Source organism: Antedon mediterranea, chromosome 8 (assembly GCF_964355755.1).
Source record: "Antedon mediterranea chromosome 8, ecAntMedi1.1, whole genome shotgun sequence".
Classification (NCBI taxonomy): domain Eukaryota; kingdom Metazoa; phylum Echinodermata; class Crinoidea; order Comatulida; family Antedonidae; genus Antedon; species Antedon mediterranea.
In genome coordinates this window covers 24,591,755-24,613,916 of record NC_092677.1, presented here as the reverse complement: position 1 = coordinate 24,613,916, position 22,162 = coordinate 24,591,755, and the positions used below count along the sequence as shown (strand labels likewise).

At 30.6% G+C, this 22,162-nt stretch overlaps 1 protein-coding gene across 2 annotated transcripts; it reads right to left on the bottom strand.

Moving 5' to 3' along the window:
* Positions 1 to 2,732: 2,732 nt before the first annotated feature.
* LOC140056486 (uncharacterized) lies at positions 2,733 to 21,312 on the bottom strand. Of its 2 annotated transcripts, none has more exons than XM_072101869.1 (14): positions 21,108 to 21,312; positions 19,846 to 20,376; positions 18,166 to 18,219; positions 12,284 to 12,367; positions 11,818 to 11,895; positions 10,427 to 10,489; positions 9,935 to 10,009; positions 8,991 to 9,526; positions 8,681 to 8,815; positions 6,230 to 6,374; positions 6,017 to 6,046; positions 5,299 to 5,323; positions 4,553 to 4,587; positions 2,733 to 4,179 (listed from the first exon to the last, which is right to left on the bottom strand). In XM_072101869.1, exons 1-14 carry the CDS (start codon positions 21,121 to 21,123, stop codon positions 4,016 to 4,018), a joined length of 1,971 nt encoding a protein of 656 aa, XP_071957970.1. In that variant the 5' UTR covers positions 21,124 to 21,312; the 3' UTR covers positions 2,733 to 4,015. The 2 variants fall into 2 exon arrangements, with proteins under 2 accessions (XP_071957970.1, XP_071957969.1); XM_072101868.1 differs by having other exon boundaries at positions 5,999 to 6,046; positions 21,108 to 21,311.
* Between the last annotated feature and the right edge of the window lie 850 nt (positions 21,313 to 22,162).

The window sequence follows — 22,162 nt, the reverse complement described above, 5'->3', positions numbered from 1 at the left end:
TCTATATTCATTGGTTCAAATGTTATACATAAAAACTGAGATGGTGATGGCGACGCCGACAACGACTTCCGTAAAAGCCTACAAAAGCCTATGTTGGGAGTTGCATGTTTTTTTTATTACAGATTTCAGAGACACTGACCTATTGCTCTATTGCAGACTGCTGTAAAATCAGTGCTATTGTGTTGTTGTTTCTCGATTCCCTTCTAATTCTAATATACTAATTACACCCGTTCGTTAGAAATCGGGGATACTGTAAAGAATCAAATTAATAATCTGAAATTACAGTATTTGCTTTGTTTCTATTGTTCTTTGTTATACATAAAAACTGAGATGTTATGTAATAATGCTTACCTTTTAAAGTACCTTTCTAAGAGAAATTCCAAAAGAAAAAGTGTGTATTACCGCTCAGTATCTACTGCAGAGAAAGACGTGTTTCGGGATCACCGTCAGTTAAATTGGTCTATCTTTGCGATCGATTACTATGCATAACAAAAAAGCGATTAATAGACAATATTATGTGCCCTTTTTTTATTGGTTAATTCCGTGCCAAATCAACCAACTGGTGTCATCATCTCCAACTTTGCTAAAAACTCGAAATATTTGTTATTGTTAAGATGGGTTAAACGTATATTCCGTTCAAAGTTCGCTTTATTTCTAAAATTAGGGCAGTTAAAATTAAAGTTAAAATCTGTCATTGGAATTGTGATTATGAATAAGAAATGTTAGGCGTTTTAACATTGCCATTAACATCTGGAATCATAGCTGAGCAAACTATATGTTTGATAACGGTGCCTTAAGAGGACGAGGGGACATTTTGTAGATATGTTTTAGGCCAAACATGTCAACCCCTTTCAACATGGGACGATTTTCTTTATTAATGACAGGTTTACCTAATATTATTATATATTGTTATAGGCCTATATTATTCAGACCGACAAAAGTAGATTCCTTTCAAAGTGTTATTATATTCGTTTCAAAAATTTACAAATTAAAAAGAATAGAAAAAATGAAAACGTTGTGTTATTCAAGTAAAGAATCAACTCTCAATTGGGTTTAATTAGTTTTTGCACAAATAATAATGATAAATAGTTTTATAAATAAGTTTAAACGTTCAAGCGATTGAAAGACAACTTTTTGTTGTTGAAAAAACTAGGTTCATTTTCCCGATTAAAGTATCTTAGTAAATCTAAACGAGATATTCCATACATAATGTTCGGATCCATAATTTAAAATAAAACTAAGTTTAGATTATGAAGTGTTCTTCACCTTGAAATTGAAGAAAGATGTTGGACAAGAACATCAAAAGGGAAAGACTATTTAAGGTGTATAACAATAATTTAAATTTCCTACAGTAGAAAAGTTTATTTTTTTATTAATGTCCAGTAAAAAAGAAAACGTTTAATCTCGTTAAGTTCATTTATTTAAGGGAAAACAGAAAAATATTTAACACACACTTAAAGTTCTATCGTATTTTCATTGTTGTATTCAGGAGGCCAATGGCCCATGTACAAATAATAAATGGCAACGTTCCTGGAAAGGAAGCAAGTATAGGTTATTCTATAAAAGTATTCGTATCTCCGTAGTAGTGTATACTAACATTGTATATATATTGTTGTTATGTGTACACTTTGAAAATGCGAAACCATTATTATTATTATTATTATTATTATAATCAATTAAACAAATCGGCTAACAGTACAATGTGTGAAGCGCAGCTGTGTGGAATTTCAGAACCATTTCAATATCATCGATTTTCCTCATAAAAATCAAATTCAGTCAATCAATATATTGTTTAAAGTTGATGCTGTTGGTTGTACCAACGTATTGACAAAGTTTACACCCCGTGTTAATACGTAGGCCTACTCTCCACCCACGTAATACAAAAATAAGTACTTTTAATGCTGACTGTCATTGGATATTGCATATATCTTTATTAGACTAAAAAAAGTAAAAACAATAGGAACATGATATTCTGGGCTCTTAGAGCTTCAAAAGTCTAAAACGTGCCGCCATCGTATATTTCACCTAACTGATCAAATTGTTTATTTATGTTAAAATTTCAATTAATTTAAGAAAGCGGTGTATAAATGAAGTGAAAATGATTTGTTGTACCTAAAAGTGTATAACGCGGAAAGAAAAGCCTAAATTTGAAGCAGATGGAGTTCAAAGTGTGTTGGAAAAATCCAGCATAATTGCAGGATAAACAACATTTGTTTTGCATTCATACTGCATTCGCCGCGTTGATGCGGGTAATGTAAGCCTACATACCTGAAACAATATTCCTCATCTTGTTTAAGTTACTTACAAATAAGTTTCGTAATGCCGTTAGGAATAATTATAAAATTCAAGATTAGCAGTTTCTTCATATACAGCTTAATCTTGATTCAGTTTGTTTAGTAATATTTCAAGTTTTGCTGTTGTTATGTATTTTTTTAAACTACTCAAATATATTATTTTCAATCTACCCGTCATATACAAGTAAAAATAATATTTGTTTGTACTTCAATCTACAGTAGCAACTCTTTACATTCTCTTTACAAATTATGAAAACAATTTACAACTATACGATATAGCATTGAATTATCTTTATGCCTACAAAATTAATTAAATAAAAAAATATAGATCGATGTTTTAAAAAAAAATGTAATTTTAATCAAATTCAATTCAATTCCTTAATGTACCAAACATCTACACAATTCAATATGAATTTACCAACAATGGTAATATCCCTCTCTTGTCGAATAAAAAAAATAGTTTAGTTCATTCTAACGCTTCTTATACAGTGTTATTTTTTTGTTATTTTGTTTAATTTGTTGATCAGCTTCCCAAGTGAATCTGTATCAATATCTGAAAGGTCATTTCCCTTTAAATCAATGGTAACATTTTTAGATTTCAAATGATTACCATCGTATTTGTTCAACATACTATTTATATAAATAAAAACGTTTTAATTTGTTTATTGTTATTTATTTATTTATTATTTATTCAGGCAAAAGCTACATTTTACAAAATATAATACAAATCAACAAATTAAACGCAACGCAAAAGAAATATAAGTCACTAGCTGCCAGGAAAGCACAAAAGCAGCCTAAGCCACTGTCACCAATTAGGTGTGTACCTCCAACCAGTGACTATGTATGTAAAAAGTTATGCAAATCACCAACACGCGAATTTATTTTTTTAATTAAATGTCGGTAAAATTATCTTTTTTCACAATAATCACCTATAATTCGTCATCGACGAATCCAATTCTAGTTATATTTAATGTTGATTAATACAAAGAAAAACAATGCATACCATTATTTACAAATATAATACTAAAACCACACACAATTAACATTTACAATTAATTTATTAAAATAAAGAGAAATTCTATTTTTATGACAGTTCTGTTTTGAGAGAGTTTAAAATAAAATAAAATAAATAAACATAGAAGGTAACATTGTGTAAGGAAACCAGATAAATATAATTGCTATAATATTACAGTAGCTATTCTACTGCATATAGGCCTACAATTAAATTACAAAATGTTTGAAGCATTAAATACATACTTTGTTGCCAATAATAAAAAAATTCCTTTTTATTATTATATTTTCAATCTATTAGAGTGGCATTTTTCTTTCTAGTCGATTATCAGATCTTACTGCTTCACATTTATTTATTTTTAGTATTTATACTAGACTGTTAACAGTCAGTAAGAGTTTCAATGAATCGGTGATGGTATTTTAAAGCTGATTCTCATTTCATGTATTTGTTTTTATGAGGACCAGTAACCATATTCAGGAATGTATATGATTATAATATGGCCATGGGTAAGTTATTGAAAGTATTTTACGAAAACAGGATAAACACACAACAAGTAGTTTGAATTTCATACTAGCCTAGAGTCACTGTTGCCTACATTTGGAAGGTAAATTAGAAACAGATTTTAACTTAATGAAAACAAAAGTGTATTTTTTTGTTTCGCAAAACCTAGTAGCTTGCACTTGCATTCTTTTCATTGGCATGTTGTAGTTCAGTCTATTCCTCTTATTTTTTTATATACTTGATAGCCACATGTAACCAGAGATAAAGCCAAAACTATGCTACTGCAAAATGTTGCTACTGTATCGTGCAGTATATATATTAAGAATGCAGACACTATGACCACAATAAAACAAATTATCAAAACACGGTTTTCTGGAATAAAAAAAAAACACATTAAAGTCTCAATTTTGATGAGATTTAAAAATAACTAAAGTTATTTTTTTTATAATATTATTTGTGATTGTTGAATTTACAAAATAAAATTAGGGACTTGTTATTATGTTAAGAGAAAAGAATATATTTCCTCAATTTTATATAAAATAAAGTTTTACATCTTTTTAATACTCAGGACTTAAATAAAATAATATATTTAATATATATATAAATTTTGTAGCTTAAGTTAGTTAAGATAAAAGGTACCAAGCTTGATTAGCTTCGGCTATACCTTGGCTGCCTTTTGTATTGAAATTGTTTTTGTTTGATACAATAAAGAAGAAGAAGAAGAATAAATAAAAGGTTAAATTACCTTTGGCAAACAGTGACTGTATCCCGTTTTTCAAGCTAGAAATAAAGATATAAGTAAAACTATAAGTAATGATATTTAAAATCTCTCTAGAAATTACAAATGATGACTATTCACATTTGTTAAGGCTGAGGTAATACATTAATATTTTTAAATGTTTTATTTTGAATTTAAACTATTGATTGCACCTCAAATTTAAATACAAATTAAACTAAATTGTTATTATGTAAAGTATTACATAAACTTACTTTATCTTATTCTTATTTCATGGACATTATTTAGCTTTATTTTGTATATGGTTAGGCTATTTGAAGCTCTTTAATTTATTTAATCAATGATATTTTAAATTTATTAATGGGAACAACTCCAAGACGTGGAATCATTAGAAAAAAACACTGTAGATCAGTTTCAGTTGCCTAGCATTTTTGTCGTCGCTTATTTTCTACACTAGGCTTAGCCTAGCTAGCTAGGCCTAGGAATATATTTTGGTTGTTGACGTAATTCATAACAGGTGTGTTAAAAAGCAAATAATGAATGTTTTGTAGCCTATTCGTAGTTGGATGGTGGAGAATATTTCATTCATTGAAGGAGACGGCTATGTTTAACTAGGCTGCCGCCTTGTTAAGTATAGTTTTTTTCCCAACATATTCTCCACTATCCAAGTCATAAACTTTCATAGTTTATGTAGTTACTGTATATATAAAACAGTTTTGATGCTGGCAGAATTGGTTACTCATTAAACTACTTACCTGACATTTTCTGGTGAATGCTGATCTGAAATGAATATCAGTATTAACAATTAAATATGGCAAACAACAGTTAAGTGTCTTTCACATCTGCTCCGGTCCGGCTCTGGCAAATAAAATCTCAATCTCAATGTTTCGTTTTTCAAGCTCTACGCGGCTATGCAGAAATCTTTTTGCTCGAAATGCTCATAGCTGACGCAAACCTGAACTGGAGCAGTAGTACTTTAAGCAGTTAAGCATTGTTTACATTACCTGGCACAATCAACCCTAACCATTTCTAACGTGGAATCAATTCATCCATCATCATTGTCTTTCACTGTTTAAAACCTTGTTTTGAGTACAGTATTTACTTGGAATAGATGTCACATGCTGTATAAAACGTTGTGTCAAGCCATCACCAAATTGCGCGCATTTGTCTAAATTTGACCTGTGCTACACTTAATTCTGGTTCAATGAGCTGGGCTTTCAAACTAATTAGATCTTAAGGTCGTGATATATATGGTAATGCGGTACTAATAACAAATATAAAATATATTTGTTTATGTATTTAAAAGTTGTAACTGTCCCTTTAATTCGATTTGAATAAGGAATTTAGAAACTAGTAGCTGTGGAAAGGCAACTTTTATATAAGGTGTGTAACTATGATTCAAGTATTTAAAAAAACGCTGCTAACTAAAAAAAATTCAACTTAACCTATACTTACCATAATATTTTAATTTACCTGGATTTGAATTTGATTTCCGAATATCACCTGTAACAAAAAACATTTATAATACAATAATTCTTTAAATTTAGATAGACAATTCGTTGTTGGTTATTAATTAGGATGCATGTTTTGATTCTTTCAAACCATATTATTTTATTTTATCAAAATGTAGACTTTATGTGCTACATAATTTGTACTTCTTAAATTCTTGTTTAAAATTATACTTACAACAAATTGGCACATTAGGAATAGCATTTGCATCTCCTTGTGACAGTAATACTGTTGCCCAAAACGTATTTGTTGATGAATTATTTCTTTCTAAATAATATGTCTTTTCTGGGTTTTGAGACCATACATAGTCAGTTGTAATAATCTAGAAAAGAGAAATCATACTCATATCAAAAAGTTTTACAGCTTCAAGTAAGGTACTGCATGTGATTAGACTGACTACTTTGGTGAATAACAAAATAATATTTGTTAATTTATTTTTTTGTAATTTCTGACTGTTAAAACTTTCAGTTTTGTGTACTGTTTATCAGAAGTGTCAAAGTTTTCATTGACACATTATTCAAAACATTTATTTAAAAGAGAAGTAGGCCTAAAGCTAAATTATTTGATTCGTGCCCGTGTGGGTGTGTGTGTGTGATACTGTAACCCTCCAAAATAATAGTAGACCATAAGGTCAGATAGAGGTCAATATAAATAGGGGAGAGAGAAAAACGGAGTCAACACCATTTGTACTGAGGGTTGCAAAATAAACACCATACCAACCACTATTAACAATCAATCGTGTCATTTATATATTGTCGGAGCAGTCAATACGCCATATAACACCAACAGTATCACGGTTAGAAGATGGATGTCAAGGCCTAAATATTTGTATTGGTCAAATCATCCTTTTCAATGTTATCTCATTAATTCTAACAAAGTGAACATTGTTTAAACCATACTAAACAAGTGTTTATCCACATATATTTATATTTATTTATATATAAGACCAAGAGAGTTAGATGGAAAAATATAAATATTTATGAATGAGAGTATTTTATGTTTATGTTATTTTCCGATATACTTTTTATGTAAGAATGTGGAATGTGGATAAATATGAATAGAAAATAGGTTAGGCCTAATGTAGGACATTTTTTTGGGAAAAAATAAGACTGAGATGCTCGTATGGCATCTAATTTAAAAACGTGTATTTGTTTTGTATACCCCGGAGGCGATTTTTTTTTTCGTACATAAGTTGGGGACCCCCTCATGAAACGTCACAAAATAAACATGAATAATTCATCAGTTAAATTTTCTTGTTCCGTGTGCACCCAAGCGTATAGCAACAAGAAGTGATTACACAAGTGCGGTACGATTCTAGGCCTATCTCCGCTGTTGTTGCGGCGTGCAATGTCATAGAAGAATAGCGGCGTTTTGTGTGGATTGTCGAAATAATCAGCCTTTAGTTTATGGTGTTTTTAATATAATTTATTACTAAAGAATTACGTGTTAAAATTATAGTTTCTATTAATACTATTCGGCCTAATTTACTCTCTAAACCCATGTCTATTCTAGTAGTAGCTGTGTGGGTGTGTGTGACGTGTGTGTGTGTTAGGTATGACCAGAGATAGTTACACTATCTTTGGTATGACACAATCCGAGTAATAAGTCAGCAAAATTAAACAATAAACATTACACAAAAATACATTTTTTATTCTCGTGGGTCAAATCTTCCCATCTCATGTGTTCATATACGCGCATTTTTAAAGTTCCTTTGAGTACATGCATACTGTTTGATAATAAAATAGCAGAATTAAAAAAATACAGTACACAAATTATACACATTCTTTATTCTTGTGGGTCTAAGCTTTCTTTGGGCTATGTCCAATGAATTACTACTTAGTTTAATGTCTTGCCTAGCTGTCGATTAATTGCTATTATTGCTGTATCAGGTATAGCATTTACACAGCTATTTGTTTGCTATTTATTGCTATGACCAATCCTGCGCCTTAGTGGCGCGAAGGCAATCACGTGAATTGACTTAGAATCACTGTAGAAGTATCGTATCGCAGTTGTGTAATCACTTCTTGTTGCTATACGCTTGGGTGCACACGGAACAACAAATTTAACTGATTATTCATGTTTATTTTGTGACGTTTCATGAGGGGTCCCCAACTTATGTACGAAAAAAAAAATCGCACCCCGGAGTGGTGACTCTAATGTGATATACAACACACTGAACATTCATAAAGATTAATAAATACTAAATAAGTCAGTTATCTTTCTTAATTATTATGAAAACTATTGTATAGAAATGTAAAATAAAGTATAAGCTAAATTAATTCCTCCATGATATAAAAGCATGTATCGATTCGGCTGTGATGATACACGTCAGTCACACATTACAAAGAAACTGTTATGGCCTAGATAATGATGGTTTCTCTTCTACTTTCTCTTTCCTTTTCTCTCTTTATTTTGCTAGATGTAGGGCACAAATAACTTATTATTTATTATAACACAGTAACTGTTCTAAAGTAAATGTATTCAAGTAACACACTGCTTCCATCTTAATCAAGACTATAAACCCTTCAAAATGTTTAATTTGGCCCGCAGTGAGACAGCTTACACTACTTGAATGTTACTTTTGGCATTGATTTATATACAATTTTTCATATTAAGAAATATTCTTACTTGTTCTTCCTCTTGAACATTCCATTCCTGGTTTGGTACTGCTACAGTAATTTTCATGTCTTTATACAAAGTAAGTATATCTACAGGTGTTCGTACAAGGTACTCCTCATGTCGTTCATGCTCTTTACATATTTTCTGAAATACATAAATCAAATTGCACTCTTGATGTTGCATGAGTTCAATCGATTGAATTTTATGTGACACACAATCCTTTAATCAAAAACATATCATCTGTTGTCAGGTAAAACATATTATTATTATTGTTGTTGTTGTTTTTAGAATAGAATAATAATAAGAAATTAATAATTACCGTTTTATCTCCGGATCCACAAAGTCTTATTTGAAGTTGATATATATGATTCTCAATTCTCTTTCCAAAAACCAGTAATATTGTACTTTTCTTTCCTTGTACAACATTTATTAAACGACCCACAAACGAAAAAAAACAAAAATGATTTAAGGTTACACAACATAGACCGCTGTTTAAAGTAAAATTTATGTCTGTGTCATTACTTTTCAATGCTATTCGTTTCCACTTATCTTGAATGCGATCCTTAACAAGTAGAGTGAATTCCCAAAACTCTTCATTTCTAGCATAGTGTGGAAATGACAGTAAACAGGGCTTGTTGAAGATAGTGCCTTCTGGTCCACATTTAACAACGGGTGATATTAATGAGTTAAGAGGATGAGATAAAGGAATGTCTATTTCCTCCCAAATATTTTCTAGTGATATTTTAACTTTTTTCCCTTCTTCAATTGCTCCAGATGGTATCTCCAACTTTATATCTTCATCTTTAAGATGGAGAGTTCTACCTTTACAGCTCACATTTAACATCACAAGTTGATCTGTAGTAATGAAAATGTCAGAAATTACTTGGTGTTTCAATTCATATAACATATATTTCAACAGATGTAGCAGCAACTTATAGGCCATTGTAATCAACATCGTATATACGGTACATTTTCAGTATATCACCGGGCGGTTTAGAATTTGTTCTGTGTCTGTGAATTCTAAACTTCTCGGTAAAATACTGAAATGTTTAATTAAAGAATTTGAAAAGATAAGAAAATCTGAGAATGATATATACGATGATATAAGTGAGCAATAAAAACAACAATTCGAATGCTGTAATGGTATATATAGATGATTCTATTATTTAATATCATAATAAAACCTTCCATCATTTAGAGTCTAGATTTTCTCCTTTCCATTTTTTAAATGTAGTTTTACAAAATAATCATAAATTTAGTTACCTTTATGATCAGAAACGTTAATTGCAGAGTAATATAGTGCAATGCCAACAATAGCGACGAGAACAGCAACCAATACTATAAAGAAACACAAATACATTTAAAAAGATCTGTTGTGTTTGCATCATATGAATTGATATTATATTCAAAATTAGTTGATATCAACATTATCAACATTTAGTATTAAATGATGTTTGCTATATGAGATTTACAATACTAGTTCAAGAAAATATAGCCTACAAAAAGACCTAAATATTAAAAAAAAAACAATCTGTGAGAATGATATATATATGTTAAAGAAACATGTGCAAAAATTGTGGGTTTTTTCATGTAAATATAGTTTTAAATCTAGTCAAGTGAGCAATGAAAGCAACAATTCTAATGGTATAGGTGATCCTATTATTATCACAATAAAAACTTCCATCATTTAGAGTCTAGATTTCTCCTTTCCATTTTTAAAATGTAGTTACAACAAATAATCATAAATATAGTTACCTTTATGGTCAGAAACGTGACTGGCAAAATGGTTATATAGTGTAATGCCAACAGTAGCGACATCTATAAAAAAACACAAATACATTTAAAAGACCTGTTGTATTTGCACCATATGAATTGATAGTCATATGGATCTCTGTTCCCTTTATTTTCAACCAAACAGTGCAATTTAATTCAATTTAAAACAATTTGTTTTTCATCTATATTATAAAGTTATTGAGCACTACAAAATAACAAATATCATTTCTGCGAACACATTCAGCCATTCACGATAATGGTGGATTCCAAATCATCTAAATGTGCGCGCATTGTTGAATTTTTAGTGTTATGCAAATCATAATTTTGACGTTTTTTTTTTAACTAATCAGAACAAAAATGACATGAATATTCATCTTTTGTGTAATGGGAGGCAATCTTTTGCATGTACCCTTTGAGTAACGATAATGGCCTCACCAAAAATACGACCAAAATTCGACCTCTACGCTATCAGCGGTTTGATTAAGTAGATGTTTTAAAACATAATTTGACGGGAATTTTTTCCTCTGATTTAGTTAAAGTATAAATCATAATATCCACTATTATTTAAGCTTTAGTGTAGTGTGAGGAAATTTTTAATCGGAGATCCATATGGATATCAACAATATCAACATTTGGTATTAAAATGATGTATAACAATATTATGTCGTTACTGTTATATGAGATTTACAATACTATTTTAATAAAACATAGCCTACAAAAAGACATAAATATTTGAAAAAACAAAAAAATACACATAGTTAAATAAAATTAGCAATTTCTGCTAGTGGCACTGGGGCTTGATGTTCGAAGTGATTCAACACCGTGCCAGAATTTTTCAAGTAATTTATAGGTTATTATAAATGTTATTTTTATTAATATTTTTTTAAACAGATCTAAATACAATATACAACTAACTTGGCAATATACTAGGTAATTGTTTGTTTTCATCATCAGTTTCTTCATTTGCAAAATAAAAACAAAACCTTTAAATATCTGTTTTCATTCATTCTACAAGCATATATATGCGTATAAGCAGCATATGGAAAATAATGTAAACTCGCATGCAACTTTGCGCTGTGCGGATGTGATGTCATAAAAAAACAAAGGTTTATTTTCCTTCATGGAAAGTTAATAAAGTGTATATCGAAGAGAGATATAAAACATTACAATTGGCGACGAGGATAAACGAGAATAAATCAGGATAGATGAAGATAAACTAGAGAAATTTAACTCCTAACTATACCGCCTTATATAATATAAATATTGTTTGATTCTATTTATTATCATAATAAAAACTTCCATCATTTAGAGTCTAGATTTCTCCTTTCCATTTTTTAAATGTAGTTACAACAAATAATCATAAATATAGTTACCTTGATGATCAGAAACGGTAATGACAGGATAATAGTAATATAGTGCGATGCCAACAATAGCGACGACAACAACCAATGCTATAAAGAAACACAAATACATTTAAAAGAGCTGTTGTATTTGCATCATATTAATTGATATTATAATCAAAATTAGTTGATATCAACATTTGGTATTAAATGATGTATGTTATAAGAGATTTACATTACTATTTCAAGAAAACATAGCCTACAAAAAGACCTAAATATTTATAAAAAAAACTATATATGTGAGAATGATATATATACGTTAAAGAAACATGTGTCAATATAGATTTAAATCTAGTCAAGTGAGCAATGAAAGCAACAATTCGAAAGCTGTAATGGTACAGGTGATTCTATTATTATCATAATAAAAACTTTCATCATTTAGATTTCTCCTTTCCATTTTTTAAATGTAGTTAAAACAAATAATCATAAATATAGTTACCTTCATGGTCGTCAGAAACGTTAATGGCAAAATAGTAATAATATAGTGCGATGCCAACAATAGCGACGAGAACAGCAACCAATGCTATAAAGAAACACAAATACATTTAAAAGAGCTGTTGTATTTGCACCATATGAATTGATATTATAATCAAAATTAGTTGATATCAACATTATCAACATTTGGTATTAAATGACAATAACAATATTATGTCGTTATTGTTATATGAGATTTACAATACTATTTTAAGAAAAAAACGCCTACATAACAAAAAGACATAAATATTGAAAAAAAATACACATAGTTAATTAAAATAGCAATTTCTGCCAGTGGCACTGGGACTTTATGTTCGAAGTGATTCATCACCGTGCCAGGATTTTTCAAGTAATTTATAAGTTATTATAAATGGTTTTTAGTCGCGTGGAAGCGACTCTATAGTTCACTATGTCGGTCTGTCGGTCTGTCTGTCGGTCCGGTATCACTATGCGTTTTATCGCTTTCTGACCTTATCTTGATATCAGTTTAATCTAGCTAAGTCAATTTTTCACAGTATATTCCTTATGGCCAGGAATCGATGTGGTTATGTTTTCACGGTGCGCAATAAAAAATTACGCGGTCTACGCACGATTTAACCAAATCACGTTTGTAATCATATCTTCACAACCATGAATCACAATTAAATAAAATTTGGTATTCATAAATTTCAGGGCATAAATCATCATATGGCAATACAATTACGTGCGTAGCACATGTAACGCATGCGTACGCGCGCTTAAAATTTTCGAAATTTATTTTCGATGAAATAAGAGTACGTTTCAGGCAATTTTAAGCGTTTACAAAATTGTAAACGAAGCCACAAAGTTACGCGAGAACGCGCATTTAACATTTTAAAATGCGCAAAATTCCTTTTTAATCAACTTTCTACGCGTTTCTTGTCATTTTGAGCATGTCAAAAATTCCCATACGCGCGCAAATTTTTACGCGCGTGGTGCGCACGTAGCGTTAAATACATACTTTTTTCGCGTGATTTATGTTTTTGCAGCCTTTTCTAATAATTTACCATCTTTTAAACAATTTCGACTTAAAATTACGTCATACGAGCACGTCGAATTGGATAATTTACGCACGTTTTTGATGAAAAAGTTAAAAAATTCGTCAAAATTATGCCTTTTTAGTCGCGTGGACGCGACTATAGTTCACTATGTCGGTCCGGTATCATTATGCATTGTAGCACGCGACTTAATGGCTGTTGGCCTTGTTTTTAATAATATTAGTTTTTTTAAACAAATCTAAATACAATATACAACTAACTTGGCAATATACTAGGTAATTGTTTGTTTTCATCATCAGTTTCTTCATTTGCAAAATAAAAACAAAACCTTTAAATATCTGTTTTCATTCATTCTACAATAAGCAGCATATGGAAAATAATGCATTCTTAAATCACGTTCGATATCTTGAATTTGGAACGTTAACTAAATGTGGGAATACTATTATCATTGGTTTTAACGTACCCAGCAATATCCTTTTTTGCACCTATACAGATTGGCAATTTTTTCCAATCGCATCTGCGTGTTTAATTCAAGTTCTTTCTCCAGATAAAATACTAAATCCTATTTATTTTTGGAACCAATTCGTAGTACGCAATCAAGTTGTGCAAATCACCCCCGGTATCTATATAGGCCTAACGCTTTGAAGACAAATTTGTTTATTGTTTACCAACGTCTCGTTTATATTCCTTTATTTTCTACACTGACACTAAATCCACACTGCAATCGATAATATCAATTTAGATTACAAACATAATCAGATGTTTCCAAATTGGTTTACCTTCCTGTTTTTGCTTTTGCTGGTACTGTAATTCAAAGTCTGGAATTTTGTCTTTATCAACTTGTGGACTACTTATACATATAGAGGCATTCCACAGTATTTGGTCCGTGGGTTTAAAAATTTCATTTACTGATTTTGGTGAAACTCTTGGCCATTTCTCAAAGTAGACATGTTGAAGTTTATTAAATAACATTTTTTTTTATTTTTCTGATATTTATTTTTTAAGTTATTGAATTTTAGGCCTAAATATGAAACAACCATATTTAACGTTACGGACGGGACATTTTTAATCCTATTTATTTCATAAACTATGCATCTTATTACTGTTTTTTCAACAGATATAGTTACTTTATGTCTCAATAATACGTAATCAAGTATTTAATTAAAATGTTCTTGTTTATTTTATTTCATACATGCATTTCAAATTCATAAATGTTTAGGCGGTTTTTTTACATTTATTTTAAAAGTAATGATGCAAAAATCTTGATATTTCATTTTCTCCTCCTGAGGACTATATCTCATTATATTATGAACATATTTTTTGAAAATGTTATATTTTGATGAAGATATCATATTTCAAAAATATATTGTTATGGACGGGACATTTTTGTTACGGATGGGACATATGATTTAAATCCTAATTATTTCACAAACCATGAATGTTTTAAACATTTTTTGCAAGATCTATGTCCCTATTGTCATGAGGTAATTTCCCGATTGATCGTAATCAAAACGGTACTGGGTTTGGTCTACTAGCGTTCCTGCTCCCAACCAGTACATCCATTCATAGAAGCCTTAATGAAGTAAGCCTACCTGGTGGTGGCCATAGAACGGTCCCGAGATAACGACTATACTTCGGCTTTAGTCGATAGAAGATTGAATAAATTGTTAGAGATAGAGTATACGATGTTATGATTATGTGTAGATATGTGATTTGTTCTTTTTATTCCAATGATGTTATGTATTTAATAAATTTGTTATATCAATTAATTAAATTATCATAGATTGCATATTATGCGATGAATATTATTTAATAAATTGTTGATATATTATTATTATTATATTAATAAAAAAGATATTTGTTAGTATAAATTAAAAAATATAGATATAAGGAAGAAAAGCAAAGAGATTATGGAGCGGCTGTACCAGAATATACAACACTAAGTATTGTAAAGTTAAAATATTAAAAATTTAGGCGATCTTGTCAAAGGTCAAGCGCCTTCAGCCTGCCACGTTTCGATATTCAATATTGAACTTGACCTGACGTGGTTCCACAATATCTTTATATGAAAATGGTAGAGTGGATAGAAACATAAATTAATTTAAATTTAAAATGTTTACCTTAAACTGGTTTTGAACTGAATCGGTTGATGTCTTATCGTTGTATGTATGATTTGGTTTGGTTTAAATTATGTTCGATAAAAGTGCGTATGCGTATAGAATGAAATGCTCGCGTTACGATGTACGCGTGTAATGCTGTTTATATCGTATAATAGATAAAGGATGAAAATATAGAAGGTATGATGGTAGAAAAATAAAAAAGCAGTTTAGGATGTAGAAATAGGAAAAGTTTGTTAGTGCAAAAGTGTAGATTTTGAATGCAGCCGCTCCATAATCTCTTTGCTTTTCTTCCTTATATCTATATTTTTAAATTTATACTAACATATATCTTTTTATTAATATAATAATAATAATAATATATCAAACATTTATTAAATAATATTTATCGCATAATATGCAATCTACGACAATTGAATTAATATTGATATAACAAATTTATTAAATACATAACATCATTTGAATAAAAAGAACAAATCACATATCTACACATAATCATAACATCGTATGCTCTATCTCTAACAATTTTTTCAATCTTCTATCGGCTAAAGCCAAAGTATAGTCGCTATCTCGGGACCGTTCTATGGCCACCACCAGGTAGGCTTATTTCATCAAAGCTTCTATGAATGGATGTACTGGTTGGAAACAGAAAAACTAGTAGACCATACCCAGTAACGTTTTGATTACGATCAATCGGGAAATTACCGCACCACCTTACGACACAATCTACGATAACTTCATTTGATTAAAAAGCAAATCACACATATACATAACATTATAATCAAGCATTGTATACTCTATCTCTAACAATTTTTTCAATCTTCTATCGACTAAAGCCGAAGTATAGTCGTTATCTCGGGACCGTTCTATGGTTACCACCAGGTAGGCTTTCTTCATCAAGGCTTCTATGAATGGATGACGAGTTGGGATCAAGAACGCTAGTAGACCATACCCAGTACCGTTTTGATTACGATCGATCGGGAAATTACCTAAGGATATTAAATTGCAATAGTTTTTTTAAACTTGTATTTTTTATTTAAAAAAAACAATTTATTTAATGTTACGGATGGGACATTTTTCACGCTGCTGCTCTAGCCCGCTACGTCCCATTAGGACTACTCAATCAGAAGCTAAAGCAAGCAGCAGTTATAGTTCTAAGGACAGACAGTTTTGTGAAAATGGAAACTCCACTATGATTTATTGATTCACAGTAGACCCAAAAAACGTCTGGGAAAGAGTCTATTAGGACATGTCATGCTAAAATTACAAATCCCTAAGCATTTCTGGTATATTCACTGTCAGATATTCATTGAATTATTATCGAAACAGTCCATTAAAGTTTGTGTTTGTAATAGGATACTTCACAATTGAAATATCTAGGGTGATGAAGTGACCCCCAGATTTGACCTTAGCAATAAAATTAACTAAAGTGACAGAAATTGAGTATTCACTTCTGTAACAAAAATATAATATTTATTCACATATAAAAAAAGAAAAGAAACCCAAAAACCATTGTCTGACAGACAATTTAAGTATTTGTTACTTTAATAAATTACATTTTTTTCAGGTAAAATAACTATTATGTGACAATAAAATGACACATTAAAAAACATTTGAAATAAAAAATATTTTTCAATAAGCGAGCAGCGTTTTTTGTAAGAAATATTTCTTGTTATGGATGGGATGGCATTATTTTAAGAATTAAAAGTGTTTTTGTACTGTAGGCTGAGAAGTACTGTACAAAGGTGTTGTTTATTAATCACAAAACATTGTGGTCTGTATTTAAAATAACAATCTACACAAGAACAAATCCAAAACAACATGACCAGCATGAATGGGAGTATTGGGTTCGGTCATCACTTTGTATATTTCATTCTTTGTGAATTTGCAACCAAGAACCTTTATACATCAGATACTAAATAATTAAGATTGAATTTTAATAGAAGTAGGCCTACAGTAATATTAAATCCAAGCAAGGATAGAAGAACATTTCAGATGCAACTTGGATCCACTAACAAATTCAGACGTCAAGCGCCAATTTTTAAAGATTCGCCTTAAATGTGTTAATATCTTGAATCTGATTTAAAGGTATTTATATTTGTCATCAAGCTTAACTGGACTTGTCCAGGGACACGTACTGATAGAGAAATGCGTTGTGTTAAAGACCGGAATATAAAATGTATATTCTGACACCAACAGAAAAGGAGAACCACGCATGTTTAACCTTTGACCCCGATTTTGGGCATGTTCGTCCCGGACAACGATTTGACACAGTGGAGATATTTTCTCCTAAATTAAAATGCATACAAATCTTACTTAAACAAAAATTAAACTGACTATAATTGGGAATGAACTGTAGGAAAAAGAAACAAGAGTCAAAAATGTACTGTAAGTTTCTGACATTTTCTGCCTTGGTGTTTGATATACTTCAAATCACGGCTGAGCTGTCACAGTTCCGTGTGCCAGCCAATGAAGTGCCACTACCTTTGCTTAAATTAGACTTTAAGTCTAGAAGACATGGGCTTGTTTCTCATCCTGAAATTGATGACTAGATGCTTGTAACGAACACATTGTGCTTTTAAAAGTGTTCGATTAATTTGAACATCTACAACCCTATTCTCCATGCCACCTTTAAATCCACAATGCAATCGATAATATCAAAGGTTGTTTGATCAGGTTAAAAAAAAAGGATTTTTCTAAACTGGTTTACATACCTCTTTTTGTTTTTGCTGTTCTTGGTAATTCAATGCCTACGTTTTGCTGTTCAACTGTATCATATAGCAAAGTAAAGAAATATTAGGGGAGACGTTCGATTTGCCACGATAAAGAATTGTTGAATTATTCGCATGCGAAGAAATTGGACGTGTGTGTCCTCGCCCCCACCGCGACACAGGTTTGATGGTTACTCGGGCCAGGCATGGATAAAATTATACTTATTTTCTCCATGGTCCAGGCGATGACCGATGACTCATCGATTAACCTGATCTAGGTTGGTCATCGGTCGTTGGTCGTCGCAAATCGAAAGCTCCAAATGTAATTACATTAATTGATCTTAATAACCTTAATAATAGAGAATATTTAAAAGAAATTGAATAAACTATACAGAACAGGCCTATTCGAGGATTACTGAATGTAATCAAACCCGGATGTAAATGGTATACAATGTTTATTTATTATTGCTTATTTTCAATGAGTTAGTACAATACCATTTGTATTTGTATACTGAATTGTTGGCATTGCTAACATTTGTATTTGCTATTGCACTAATAAACTGTTTTAAGATTCAGGCCTATGTTATAATATTACATTCAAATACAAAATAAACCTCAGATATAACATGTTCTGTATATAGGGTTAAAATGTGGAAATCGCGACAGCCTAGAGTCATTACTGAAACTAGATAATACGCTCAAATTAATTATCTGTCGTTTACTTCAAACTACGTTCTATGTGTTAGTAGAACAGTATTTTGTGCACATGTGAATAATAGTGGCTTGCCACTAAACAAATATTGAATTTGACTATTGTGTACTACTGTTTGAAATTAGATATACTGGTTAGTAAAGTAAATTTTATAGTATAAATAAACAATATCAGGATAAAAGTTATATAACACCTAAATAAATTGCTGCCATTTGATTGGACGATTGTGGGTGACATGGCGTGCAATAGCCATATTGCACTATTAAACGATACTTTTTATCGTGTACGAAAAGAAAAATCTGTTTGCGTTTGGAAATTTTTTTTTTATACTATTGCTTTTGAAATACAACAGCGCCACCTATTTTGTGCTTTCTTTGCAAATGTTATTGTTATGACTGGTTTCACGATGGAAGTACATTTTTGAAGAGATATATTATGTACTAATTTAGATCAAAAAGGCATTTAAATTAACTTCGTTTTTAGGATTTTGACTAAATAATGTGAACATCTCTGTGAACTCGTTGGATAAACATGATTTGCCTAAATGAGTTCCAGTTGCCTGTCGAAGTTTTGTAGGCCTATTGCTGTCTTTTAGTCTAGGCCTAAGGCCTGTTAGTATTAGGCTAGGTCTAGGATTGTTTGGTCGTTTGTTGACATAATTAACACTAACAGTAGGTGCATTTATAAATCTATATAAATAATAATATTTAATATAATTATTAAAAACCAAATGTTACTGTTTTAATCAATGTGAATCAAATGTAGGCCTTGGCTAATGCCTACTTTTTATTTGATTCAAATGACAGGAATTTTTAGATGTTATATAAAACAAATTATGGCATTTGGTGAATGATGAAAGGTTATATATCAACTGGGCTATCGCCTCGTAGATATATAAACTTTCATCATTCACCTCATGCCACTTATTTGTACCATTAGACAAATAAATTCATTATGTGTATAATACATACCGCCATCTATAGTGTATATTAAATGACCGAGACTATTCTCGCTTAACGTTCTAATGAAACTCGTCATGTTTTCATTAGATAAGTGGGCGTAACGTTCAAGATCAATAATCAAACTCCAGCTATCCTCATACTTTCCAAACTTTGTTTCTTCATACAAATGACTTATCCTTTTTACGTCTATATCCGTCATTTTTAATCCGAGCCTCATTACCTTCTGTCTAAATTCACTGAACATTGATACTGTTCTTGTTTGACATAGCTCAGGTAATTTTAATTTTTCTATTTTGTTCCATATGCCGTGTTGCCCAGTAACATTTATTGTCGCAAGTAAAAGACTTGGATCATTTTGACTAAATCCGTTATAAGTATTTACCAAGTTGATCAATTCCAACGTTGTAGTAGATTTATGTAAGTCTTGTTTACTAGTCACCAACTCTTCGTACAAAACTTTGATCATACTGATTGAACAACGTTGGTCAAACCAGTTTGCCACAGAACTTTTCAATAGGCTACATTCCTCTTTTGATAATGCTGTAAATTATAAAAGTTGTAAAATATTGAATATATTTAGTGTTACACAATGTAATGTTACACAACAAAAGTATAAAAAAAATAAAATCGACAATGCTAATCGAGCTGGTTATACATACATATTTATCATATATAAAAATAGGTTCTGTTTATTCTTGGTGTTCTTGAGTCATTTTATATAGTCATTTTATATAGTCATTTTATATATACCACTGTATGACTAGTATGAGTAAATTGAAGAAAATAATGAAAAAAAGAGGGTAATATGGAGAGAAATATAAACGAACATCTATAAATATGTATTTATGATACATGGCGAACGAATAAAAGTGGTACCGGTGGCTTACACCACAAAGAAGGAGATCTAAAAAATAGATTAAATCACCATAACTCCATCATTCTACCTTCATCACCATTAGTTTTTACTAAAGCGTTATTTATAAACATAATACTGTACTGATATGTAAGTAGTTTTGCGATAAAGAGTTAAGGAACTACTACTGGTCAGATGTTTCACTCTACTGTGTTTATTCATTACATTGAGAACACTTGAAAAAAAAATCAAATGAGAATGAGTAAATGTACTAAGTACACAGTATAATACGTAAGATAGGGCAAAATATCTGACCAATAAAATACAATCAGCCTTGTCCAGCTACTGTTGCCCTGCAAATATGAAGTCGGTAAATTTACTTCGTTTTAGGCTTGTAGTATATTAATTTGTTTCCTACCTGTGCTGTTTGCCATTTTTATTGATAATACTGTCTGGCCGCAATAGCAAAAGCGTTGTTCAATAATATGCTTGAACAGTATTCACAACACTTGGCTGGCACAAAACCGTTACTCGTTGTTTGCTGTGTAAATACAGATTTGTATACATTCGTCCATGGATATACATTTGTCGATGTTTCTAAAATAACGAAATAAGTTATTAGAAATAAATGCCATTATTACGCCGCAATAGCAAAATCCAGATCATCAAATAAATTATTGTACAGCCCCGTCTTAGTTTTGTTGTTGTTTTTTTAGCTATCCCCATACTCAAACCCTAATGTATACGATTGCGTAATACTCAAACAGTAGGTCTAACGTCTAAGTTAACCATTTAACGACTCATCATACTAACCTCGTGTATTAATGTGCCTTTAATTAAACAACTAACTAATAACAATAATATTTATTCCAGTTACTTGAACCTCAACGGTAACATTTGACCAGAAATCTATAGCATTTTGTTGTTATAGATTGTCTGACCTTCATCAATGTATGTACTAAGCTTACCTCCCAATTTTTCTATGCACTTGGCAGTACAGTTATGCAGTACAAGTAGAGTAAATATCTAATAGCTCATAACTTAGGTCAACATACCACTTATTGCTTCAATGAATTTTAATAAAAAGCTTATAATAGTGTCTTTCTATTGATAATAATACGTCGACACGCACTACGGATTGTTACATTTTTTAAATACCTTCCATCCAGCCTTATAATTATACAGGCCTATACTTTGTAAAACAAAAGCAATTTGCCTTCATCTTATTTAGTCTACTACAATTTTTGCCATTGAAACATTGAACGTGGAACACCGCAGACTAACTACTGGAAATATGTATGATTATTTTCTCCCAAATGTTTTTCCTATATCACATCATTTTCACCATTGGGCCTATACCCTATCGACAGGATAGGTAATGTAATAGAAAAATAGCTTGTCTCTGTTGTGAATGATAACAAGAAAAAGTTAGACCTTATTTTCATAATTATCCTTTTGAGTTGTGTATTTAAT